This window comes from Globicephala melas, chromosome 9, assembly GCF_963455315.2.
Source record: "Globicephala melas chromosome 9, mGloMel1.2, whole genome shotgun sequence".
Classification (NCBI taxonomy): domain Eukaryota; kingdom Metazoa; phylum Chordata; class Mammalia; order Artiodactyla; family Delphinidae; genus Globicephala; species Globicephala melas.
This window is the reverse complement of record NC_083322.1, coordinates 90,622,871-90,634,982: the sequence shown is the minus strand read 5'-3', so window position 1 is coordinate 90,634,982 and position 12,112 is coordinate 90,622,871. Positions and strand designations below refer to the sequence as shown.

The following is a 12,112-nucleotide window of genomic DNA, read 5'->3' as shown; positions in this document are numbered from 1 at the left end:
AGCTTTACTCTGATGGGACTCGGGACACTGACCGCCTATGAGGACTGAAGGAGAAAATATAGGTCAAGAATGACTCTGAGGCTTCTGACCCAGGCAACTGGACTTTAAGAGGAAGAGCAGGCTTTTGAGAAAGGAAAATGAATTTGGTGTAGATCACAGGAAGCACTTTATTCATTAGAGAAGCATTTTAACTCCCTTATAGCCGAGATAACCCATATTTATTACAAAAACAAATATATCAAAAAACACTAAGAAATGCAATTAAATTTGTTTATTGAAACAATATAGATAAACTGTGAGTAATACAGATTGTTTTCAGCGTAATATAAGCATCGCACATTTCTCCTGGTAACAGATGATGGATAGATGGCCAGATAAAACAGAATAGTAGAAGGAATCTAGAATGATAAATTTTATTACTAGATATCTCCCTAGAGATCAGCAAACCCAATCCCATTTAACAGATGAGGAAGTAAGGACCAGAGAGGCTAGCATTCTCCACTCTACATATGTTTAGGGCACTGACCACGTGCCAGGCACTTGGTGCTGGGCATATAAAAGTAAACAGAACATGGTACCCGTACTCACGGCGCTCATAGCCAGGCTAGTGAGTGAGAGCATCCAGGAAGCAGGAAATTTAGACACAGTCTAGTAAGCATTGTCAGACTAGCATGTTCAAGCTGCGAGGTGTACCCAGTCCAGGCTTGGGAGCAGCCTCCAAAGGCCATGCATGAGCTGACCTGGGAAGGCTGAGCAGAAGTCAGATAGACAAAGAGGCTGTGAAACGCTGCCCCAGCGATGCAGAGGTGAGGGGAAGCATAATATGTCTAGTGAATCAAAGGAGTTCCAGTACAAGGCAATTCTTGTCCTGGATTTCGGAAACAATAGTCCCCTGACTCCCAGTTCAGTGCTATTGTTAGAATGCTACCTGTCTCTACAGGTCTCTTGACAAGTATGTGATGATTCAGCACATATATCAATACTCTTGCATAGAAAAAAAGGAAGCATATATGGCTCATGCTTACCCAGAAATAGACATTAAGATTTTCCAAACCCTCCTGTTTAAAATATATCTTTAGAGGAATCATTACTTTGTGTTACAGCCCTTCATTTCCTCCCCAAATGTTTACATCCATTGGGTCATGCCATAAAGCTCTTAAGGCCGGAAGGGATTTTAAGGCATCACACTGTCAGCAGCCAAGGGAGCACAGGGTGGGGGGAAAGGAGGTGCTGGAGGCATGCAGCAGTGGGCTCAGCCACTACCCTGGCGCAGGCAACAAGCGGGTCATTGTCTGTAAAGAGCTGGGGCATTAATACCAAAACTGACCAAAGTCGTTCTGCTCCTTTTATCACCATGTGCCAGCCATCTAGCAATTCCCAGTAAGGTCGATAACAACACATTCACCCCTGCTGACCCTCCCCTCGCCCCGTGTATGCCACCGCACTTCCCATACACCTGCACACAGAAAGCGCAGCTCCCAGACAGGCTTCGGAAACATCTGAGGTCCCCGTGTTAGCCATCTCTTCATATATTATCACATACTCTCCATTCCATTCCTTTTTGTAAACCTAGCCCAAGTAGTCACAACCACACATACAAAACAAAACAAAACACACATCGAAGTTTATCTTCCTAGAATTATGATATTTATCTCTAATGAGAGTCTCATCTCTCAAGTCTCAAATCTGGTTCGAGCTGGGGCGGCTGGCATCTGATGTCTGATGCTGTCCCTTCCGTGTTCACACGCTTATCAGGAGCAGTCCTCGCTCATCCTCTCCGGCTGGGCTGTCTGGCATGTGCTTGGCGGGGTAAACACCGACGGGTCTTTAATGCCCAGCTGTATGTCGAAAAACCGTGTGGACAACAGCACACTGTAATTTTTGGTGAAGGTTTCCTGGACAGGATAACAATCCTTGAGTGTATAAATGCCAATCCAGGTTTCATCTATAGGAGGAAGGCAAGTTGAGTTTTTAATGTACAAGACAGGCAAAATGTGTGTATTTTTAATTATGCAAAATATACATAAAATAGACCATTTTAACCATTTTTAAGTACAGTTTGGTGGCACTAAGTACATTCACATTGTTATGAAAGCGTCACCACCATCCATCTCCAGAAATTTCCCATACCCCCCAGTTGAAACTGTCCATTAAACACTAACTCCCCATTCCTCCCTCCCCCCAGTCCCTGGAAACCACCATTCTACTTTCTGTCTCTATGATTTTGACTATTCTAGGTACCTCATATAAGGGAAATTATACAGTATTTATCCCTTAGTGACTGGCTTCTTTCACTTAGCATAATGTCCTCAAGGTTCATCCATGTTGTACCATGTGTCAGAATTTCCTTCCTTTTTAAGCTTCAGTGATTTTCCACTGTGTGTATACACCAGCTTTGTGTACCCATTTGTCTGCTGATGGACGCTTGGGTTGTTTGCACCTCTGGCCTTGATGAATAATGCTGCTATGAACATGGATGTCCAAATATCTGTTTGAGTCCTTGCTTTCAGTTCTTTAGGGTATATGCCCTATATTGCTGGGTCATCTGGTAATTCTGTGCTTCACTTTGGAGGGAACCATCATACTGTTTTCCACAGCACAAAGGCCTGTGTTTTTGAAACAGTCTTGGGGGAGGTGTGTTGGCAGCATTGCAGAGAAGAGCTTCACATCTATGTATAAAAGCAGATATAACAATGGCAGTAGGTCTGGTCGCTGCAACTTTAGTTAGTGTTTGGGGGAAAGGAAAAGGAGGCACGCAAATCTAATGTGTGACTTAGACAAACACCTTCCATGTCACAGACCTCCAGGGCATCATGAAACATCAGAGCCAAGGCCAAGCCCATAATAGTCAAAGTGGCAGAAAGTTACAGGGGGCCTTAGAAGGCTGAGGTGTTTGTTCAAATGCCTTGCTTAGATCCCAGCACTACACAACTAGCAGAGTACATTTGGGGACTGCAAATGGAGTTAAACAATTTGATTAAGCGTCTAAATTTCCTTAATGGACTTAAACATTATTTCCCATCCTGCTTCCTGAGATGCAATACTTGAATACTTTGTTGAACCCTTACACGATCTAGCTGACTTTCTGTCCGACCACTCCTGGACGGTGATCTGCTCCTGGGGTCCCCCAATGGAGTACTGGTCCTCAAAGGTGGAGTTCTGAGGGATGTCTAGAGGGTCCCAGGGGTCTGTCAGGGTGATCTTGGAGCACTGCTTGGTGGCTTGTTCAATCTGAAACATCACTCCATCCTTATAGAGCAAAATATATTCAAATAATCTGGAAGACAGATTGAAAGAGAACAGTTCAGGACTTTATGTTACAATCACCATGTCTTTTATCAGCATAAAAGCCAAAGACCTTTGATACAAGTTATTCTTAAAATAGAAAAAAATAGTTTTGCTGCTAGGCAATCATTTACTTACTTATAAACACTAGGTGCATGAACAACTTGAATATAAAATAATTAAAATTCAGGGATCAAAACCGAATATTCATGAGACTGTTAACCTATCATACCTATCAATTACCTATTACCTTATCAAGTACTTATTGTATGACAGACCCTGTGCTTGAGATACAAACATGAGGAAGGTGAGGCCCTGGGTTAGCAGCTGGTTTGTGACCTTTTAGCCTCAGAGACACAGGAGGATTTGACTCTTGCCTTAGTTGTTGAGTCCTTGTAGCACTGAGTCAAGGGACCACAGGGGTATGCTGAATGCAGGATGCCAAGAGCCTGCTGAGGACGCATCAGACTCCTGTGCCCCACTGTCTCAACTGTCATCATAGGAATGGGCTTTGGTGAGGTGCAGCTGTGCTGGGAATGGGCTGAGACAGGCAAGGACAAAAGCTGAGGGGACCCCAAGCGAATGGCTTCGCTGAACTGAATTTGTCTGCGTGTTCTCAGCCTCGTCCCTCATACCCAGTGCACACCCTACGTGCAGAGCAAGCCGGAAGTATTCCCAGTCTGTGCCCAAGCCCACAGACTGCCCGCCGTCACCTTGCACGCTGTGTGGTCACCAGCCCTGTGTCTTTCCTAAAGCTAAGCCATCTTGGTGTTGGGTGAAGCTCGGTGAGTTTCCATGCATTCAACTGTCAATCTAAAACTCAGGGCACTGCTATTGATCAAGTGGAGTAAGGTTGCAGCCCTGATCCAAAAGTGAAATTTGCAACACCTGAGGGCAGAAGAGCCCAGAGAAGTAGCTTTTTGTGAGCAAATAATAGCCAACAGACTATCTGTGATATGTAAGGCTCACCCCACTCCACAGCCCCCAACGAGGATGCCTGTTCTCCATCCCAAGTCAGGGTTTGAGATTTCTTCAGAAAAAATATTATAAATGATAACTGTCCATATGGTCAAAATAGTACCATTATTAGGATTATATTTCATTTTCTATGAGCTAGCATAAAAATATAAACATAACCTCATTTTACGTATTTAGAAATATCGACCCTGCTTATTCTAGAAAATGTTTGAAATGACTTACAAGGGTAAAACCCAAGCACAGACCTTGAGAAGTGGGAGTGAATGGAGAAAGAAAAGGAAGTGTTCACGTTATGCGCTACGGCTCAAACATGGAGCCAACCTCCTAGACTATACATGCAGGGCTCACATCAAAGTGCAAGCCCTTTGGAGGAGTTTGGAGTTGGACTGTCACTGCTTCCTCACTCACGGTTAAGTCCCTGGCGCATCACAGTCTAAACATTCATGGAAGGAATATAGAAACATTAGCATCAACTATAGAGCATACTCCAGCCATAATATGGGATTCTTGGTCCATACACAGATCCTGCCCCACGATCCTCTCAGGGAGAGAGGCCGCCCACGAAGCCCCTATACCGTGTGCTGTCAGGCCTGGCTATCTTCATCCTCCCCATCTCCTTGTGCTTTCCCAAGTTCAAGGTGTTTAGGCTAGAGAGTCAGGCCTAGCTTTGGCTGATACTCCAGTTGCGTGCAGTGATTGTCCCCTCAAAGCTTTGCACCCATGTGCAGGAGAGGGGGGTTTCCTTCTTGAAACTCAGCCCCCGAATCCACAGAAGCACAGAAGTGGGAGCCTGGCGGCCATGTTTGTGTACATGACCTGGCCACCCTCCTCAGAAGGGGACATCTGACCCAGGGTGAGACAATCAGATGCTCCTGCTCGGACATGTGGAACTGCCACTGAAGGTCTGCTAGTCAGTCTCTTCGTGTGGCTGGTCATGTCGTATGTAAACACAGGAGCCATGGGAGGCTAATTTCCAGCAGGTGAACTGGATAAGAATAAAGAATGAAGCACAGAGAAGCAGCTGCAAGCTGGGATTCCAACAGCTGTTCATTTCCTGGATGCATTTCCTCTCTGAGGCCTGGTGCCTACAGATCCACCTGCAGAGTTATGATAATAAGTTTCCTTTGTTCTAATAACTTTCCTTTTTCTGCTTGGAACTTTTTGTGTGACTCATAACCAGGACTCGTTTCTAATACAGTTGAGGACTCCACTGTTCCATCTAGAGCCCTGGAACAGCCGCCAGCACAGCTGTTCTGGGAGAGGCACCACACGGGCCACTGAAGAACCAAGGGCCATGGATGCCTGGTCAGTCAACTGCCAGGGAAGGGGGCAGCAGGAAAGGAACTCTGCTAACTTCACTGTTTTCCCGAGGCCAGCTCTGTCCATATACAGAAGTAAAATGAAAATTCTAGACTTGGAACAATCACTACAAAATGTTAACATTGGTTAATCCTGGGGAGTCTGAACACAGGTGTTTGTTATGATGTTCTCTGTACTTTTCTAAGTTTTCAAAATATTTAATTTGAAAAAAAGAGGGCACAGTATGATACTGAGGTTATGTTGACAGTGCCTTAAGTAAAACAGAAAATATTAATTTAATGGGAAACAAAATAGAACTGTATAAGTCATTTTTTTCAAAATCCCATGTGGCTATAAATGCTAGTACTGCTACACTGAAAGTTTTGGAAAAGAAGATTTTCATGGCTTGTATGTTTATATGAACGTCTTCATAGTCAAGATGTAGGTTCTCCATCACAACTAGGATAAAGGGCCTGGAGCCCGATAGAGCCAGAAGGTCAAAATGTAGAGATCAGCCAGGGTTGAAATGAATCATCTGCTTGGGATGCTGTGCGGGTAATAACCCGTAGATCTGAAGCAGTGATGGACTTCAACAGAAACTGGATCCTGGGAGGTGAGATCAAAGCCTGGCTCTGAAGTGGAGGAAGCTGTGAGGGCAGGAGTCACCCCAGGGTGCAGTCAGGCAAGGTGAGGGGCTGGAATGGGTGTGAAGGACGAGGCAGGCGGGCCAGCACTGGGTCAACAACAGCCTGCAAACTTCGCCTCCTCGCTGGCCAGACACCAAGCAAAGCATTGTTCCTGGAAGGGCCCTGCCGCTGGGTCTCAGGTTCTCCCCACCCAGTCAAGAGGTCAGCAGGCCAAGCTTTTCATGGCAACCAAATGCAGAGGAGGTGCCCGGCGGGCCACTTGGCCTCTCACCTCATGGGACAAAGGATTTTTGTGTCTTCTGACAAAATTCTCAGGCTGTGTGGACAATTTCTATTGTTTCCTGAAAAATCCATTTTCCTAAAAATTGAAACTAACTTAGAGAAATAACAACTCTCTGCATACGTGTCTACTGATTTTTTAATTTTAATTGTGGTAAAATACACATCACATAAAAGCTACCATCTTAACCATTTTTAAGTGTACTGTTCAGGAGTGTTGAGTATGTTCACATTGTTGTGCAACCAACCTCCACAACTCTTTTCACCTTGCAAAACTGAAACTCTGTACCCATTAAACAGCTCCACATTTCTCCCTCCCCCAGCTCCTGGCCACCACCATTCTACTTTCTGTCTTTATGAACTTGACTACTCTAGGTACTTCACATAAGTGGCATCATACAGTATTTCTCTTTTTGTGACTGGGCTATTTCACTTAGCATAATGTCCTCAAGGTTCATCCATAGTGTAGCATGTATCAGAATTTCCTCTGTAAGGCTAACTAATATTCCATTGAGTGTATATATCACATTTTGTTTATTCATTCATTCAAGGATGGACACTTGGGTTGTTTCCACCTTTTGGCTATTTTAAATAGTGCTGCTATGAACATAGGTGTGCAAATGTATTAATTTTTAGTGTACTATACACATTTTACAAAAATAAATAATGATTTATATATTTTCTAACCTGCATTTTAAATTCAACAATTTGTCCTTGGTAGTCTCCCAAGTATTTCCATAAAGTACATATCAGTGGAATCATTTTTCCCTAATTTATTATGAAAATTTTAAAACTGCAGAAGAGTTGAAGGTCTAATACAATGATCACCTTCGTATCTACCATTTAGATTCAACAATTGTTACATTTTGCCATATTTGCTTTATCTATTTCCTAAATATCTCTTACAAACAAGACTCTGTACTTCATGTCCCATCACATCAGAAGACAAGTGATGTCCCATTCCGCTATTAATGCTACCAACTTTCATCACCACGCCACGTGGTTACTCTAGATGTCTCCATCATAAAGGCATTTCCTTTTGCAATTACCAAGTAATCGGTGGGTAATACTTTGTGATGCTGAGAATATCTTGTTACCCCATAACTGTCACCTAATCATTTTAGGTAAAACAATTTCTTGAATCAATTATTTCACTGGAGGTTGATATGATGCTACCAATTGTACAGCAAATGGTACCTATCCATCTGTCTATCTAGTATCACTCTGCACTCGGGTTTTTATTTATTCAACATACGGCAAATAATTAAAGTCATTATTCCATTTGATGTTCAAATTATCCCAAGTTCAGTCAGTGGGAACTCCTTCCACCTGCTATTTGTGACTTATAACATGATTCCATTAGTCTTTTGAGTGATTCCTGGGTTTCTGTGACACAAGTGTCCCAGGCTCATCTTAGACTTTCCTTGCACCATATCTAAAATCAGTCATTCCTCTAAGGAAACCTGGAACTTACTGGGAAACAACTTAGAAACCAACATCTGGGCCCTAGATGTGCTCATTGTCATTGGGATATCATTGTTTTAAGGACCTTTCAGTGGTCAGAACTTCTTACGTTGGAAAAAAAAACCAAAAACATGAATTCATACTGATATTTCCAATCTAAATTTGACATTATAGGTTCTCCCCTATCATTTTTGTTTTTATGTTTACATATATTTTCTCTTCAAATAAAAGTCATGCTTCCCAAAAACATTAGCAAATTTACTTATTTGCTTTATCCTACAATAGCTTTGAAATAATACTTTTAAAAGTGTTATCAAAAAAAAAAGTGTTATCAAAAAATACAACTGCCCGGTGAAGTTGAAGATTTTATTGCAGTTCTTTTTGTCCTTAGAATACAATTCAATACTGCATTAAAAATTCACTTGGACTAACCCTGTTCCCTGGGTGGCTATGTTTCCAGATTGATATATCATTAGGTTCATTTGTTTGTTCTCAATTCGGGGACTTCACACTCTTCCCCTTTGATTTAATTATATTATTTAAATATGTAAAGTTTTTCATCTTTCAGAACTCAGAACAATATAAAAAAACACATTCAGGGAAGTCTCACTCAAAATTAGAAAAAAAATTTTTAAAAACTTGTTTAGGAATTCCCTGGCTGTCCAGTGGTTAGGGCTCTGCGCTTCCACTGCAGGGGGCACGGGTTCGATCCCTGCTTGTGGAGCTAAGATCCCACATGCCATGTGGCGCAGCCAAAAAATAAAAAAAAAAATTTAAAAAGAGAAGTCTCACTCCCATCCCAATCCCTGCCCCATCCCTTATTCTCCCAATGGATAGCACCTTTCATTGGCTTCCATGTTATTTTCCTTCATTTCTTTTGACCAAACTAAGCAAACACATGTGTGCACTCTTATTTCTCTCTTCTTTCCAGAAAGGGTAGAATTCTGTATACACTTTTCTACACCTTGCTTTTTCCTGTCTCTATTAATACACAGAGGTCGTCATTATTCTTTTCTATGGCCATATAATAGTTTATTGTGTGTAAGTACCATTGGTTATTTAGTCAGTCTCCTGCTAATGAACATTGGCTTGTTTCCATTCTTATTATGTTGCCCAAAACAAAACACTGAATAACCTTGTGCTATTTTGGAGTTATATATTTAGGATAAATTACTGATATGAAACTACTAGGGCAAAGGGTATTTTGTTAATATTATCAGATTTCTTTTCAAAGAGTTGTGCAGTTTTGCACTTCTATCAGTAATATATGAGAGCACCTGTTTCCTTTATAGTCTTGCCAACAGATCATGTTGTCAAACTTGGATTTGTGCCCATCTGATAAGTAAGAAATGTTATCTGTCAGGATTTTTTTTTAAAGAACTTTTTCCTTTTTTGGTAAGCGTAATGAACATACAATGGACTGCATACATCTAAAGTGTAGAGCTTGAGAAATTTTACGAAGTGAAGAATTAGGAAGCCCCCACCCAGATCCAGTTATGGCACACCAGAAGCCTTCCCCAGCCCCTCCCAGCCACTTCCCTTCCACAAGGCATAGTGCAGGTTTTTTGTCTGGTTTTTTTTTTTTACATCTTTCTTGGAGTATAATTGCTTTACAATGGTGTGTTAGTTTCTGCTTAATAACAAAGTGTATCAGCTATACGTATACATATATCCCCATAAATCCCCCCTCTTGCATCTCCCTCCCACCCTCCCTATCCCAACCCTCTAGGTGGTCACAAAGCACCGAGCTGATCTCCCTGTGCTATGCGGCTGCTTCCCACTAGCTATCTATTTTACCTTTGGTAGTGTATATATGTCCATGAAACTCTCTCACGTCGTCCCAGCTTACCCTTCCCACTCCCCATGTCCTCAAGTCCATTCTCTACATCTGCATCTTTATTCCTGTCCTGCCCCTAGGTTCTTCAGAACCATTTTTTTTTTAGATTCCATATATATGTGTTAGCATACGGTATTTGTTTTTCGCATTCTGACTTACTTCACTCTGTATGACAGACTCTAGGTCCATCCACCTCATTATGAATAACTCAATTTCATTCCTTTTTATGGCTGAGTAATATTCAATTGTATATATGTGCCACATCTTTTTTATCCATTCGTCTGTCAATGGACACTTAGGTTGCTTCCATGTCCTGGCTATTGTAAATAGAGCTGCAATGAATATTGTGGTACATGACTCTTTTTGAATTATGGTTTTCTCAGGGTATATGACCAGTAGTGGGATTGCTGGGTGGGATGGTAGTTCTATTTTTATTTTCTTAAGGAACCTCCATACTGTTCTCCATAGTGGCTGTATCAATTTACATTCCCACCAACAGTGCAAGAGGGTTTCCTTTTCTCCACACCCTCTCCAGCATTTATTGTTTGTAGAATTTTTGAGGACAGCCATTCTGACTGGTGTGAGGTGATACCTCACTGTAGTTTTGATTTGCATTTCTCTAGTGATTAGTGATGTTGAGCATCTTTTCATGTCTTTGTTGGCAATCTGTATATCTTCTTTGGAGAAATGTCAATTTAGGTCTTCTGCCCATTTTTGGATTGGGTTGTTTGTTTATTTGATATTGAGCTGCATGAGCTGCTTGTACATTTTGGAGATTAATCCTTTGTCAGTTGCTTCATTTGCAAATATTTTCTCCCATACTGAGGGTTGTCTTTTCCTCGTTTATGGTTTCCTTTTCTGTGCAAAAGCTTTTAAGTTTCATTAGGTCCCATTTGTTTATTTTTGTTTTTATTTCCATTTCTCTAGGAGGTGGGTCAAAAAGGATCTTGCTGTGATTTATGTCATAGAGTGTTCTGCCTATGTTTTCCTCTAAGAGTTTGATAGTGTCTGGCCTTACATTTAGGTCGTTAATCCATTTTGAGTTTATTTTTGTGTATGGTGTTAGGGAGTGTTCTAATTTCATTCTTTTACGTGTAGCTGTCCAGTTTTCCCAGCACCACTTATTGAAGAGGCTGTCTTTTCTCCATTATGTATTCTTGTCTCCTTTATCAAAAGTAAAGTGACCATATTTTTATGGTGGGTTTATCTCTGGGCTTTCTATCCTGTTCCATTGATGTATATTTCTGTTTTTGTGCCAGCACCATACTGTCCTGATTACTGTAGCTTTGTAGTATAGTCTGAAGTCCAGGAGCCTGATTCCTCCAGCTCCGTTTTTCTTTCTCAAGATTGCTTTGGCTAGTAGGGGTCTTTTGTGTTTCCTTACAAATTGTGAAATTTCTTGTTCTAGTTCTGTGAAAAATGCCACTGGTAGTTTGACAGGGATAGCATTGAATCTGTAGATTGCTTTGGGTAGTATAGTCATTTTCACAATGTTGATTCTTCCAATCCAAGAACGTGGTATATCTCTCCATCTGTTTGTGTCGTCTTTAATTTCTTTCATCAGTGGTTTATAGTTTTCTGCATACAGGTCTTTTGTCTCCTTAGTAGGTTTATTCCTAGGTATTTTATTCTTTTTTGTTGCAGTGGTAAATAGGAGTGTTTCCTTAATTTCTCTTTCAGATTTTTCATCACTAGTGTATAGGAATGCAAGAGATTTCTGTGCATTAATTTTGTATCCTGCTACTTTACCCAATTTGTTGAATAGCTCTAGTAGTTTTCTGGTAGCATCTTTAGGATTCTCTATGTATAGTATCATGTCATCTGCAAACAGTGACAGCTTTACTTCTTCTTTTCCAATTTGGATTCCTTTTATTTCTTTTTCTTCTCTGATCGCTGTGGCTAAAACTTCCAAAACTTTGTTGAATAATAGTGGTGAGAGTGGACAACCTGTCTTGTTCCTGATCTTAGAGGAAATGGTTTCAGTTTTTCACTGTTGAGAATGATGTTGCCTGTGGGTTTGTCATATATGGCCTTTATTATGTTGAGGTATGTTCCCTCTATGCCTACTTCCTGGAGGGTTTTTATCATAAATGGGTGTTGAATTTTGTCAAAAGCTTTTTCTGCATCTTTTGAGATTATCATATGGTTTTTCTCCTTTAATTTGTTAATATGGTTTATCACATTGATTGATTTGTGCATATTGAAGAATCTTTGCACTCCTGGGATAAACCCCACTTGATCATGGTGTATGATCCTTTTAATGTGTTGTTGGATTCTGTTTGCTAGTATTTTGTTGAGGATTTTTGCATCTATGTTCATCAGT

General features: G+C 41.2%; 1 protein-coding gene across 1 annotated transcript in view; it reads right to left on the bottom strand.

The window, feature by feature from the left end:
• Positions 1-256: 256 nt before the first annotated feature.
• EPDR1 (ependymin related 1) overlaps positions 257-12,112 on the bottom strand; it is a 33,154-nt gene continuing 21,298 nt past the window's right edge. The window contains 2 exon segments of the mRNA XM_030871152.2: positions 257-1,945; positions 3,069-3,277. Of these exon segments, the coding sequence (XP_030727012.2) occupies positions 1,752-1,945; positions 3,069-3,277 (403 nt within the window). The 3' untranslated portion in view covers positions 257-1,751.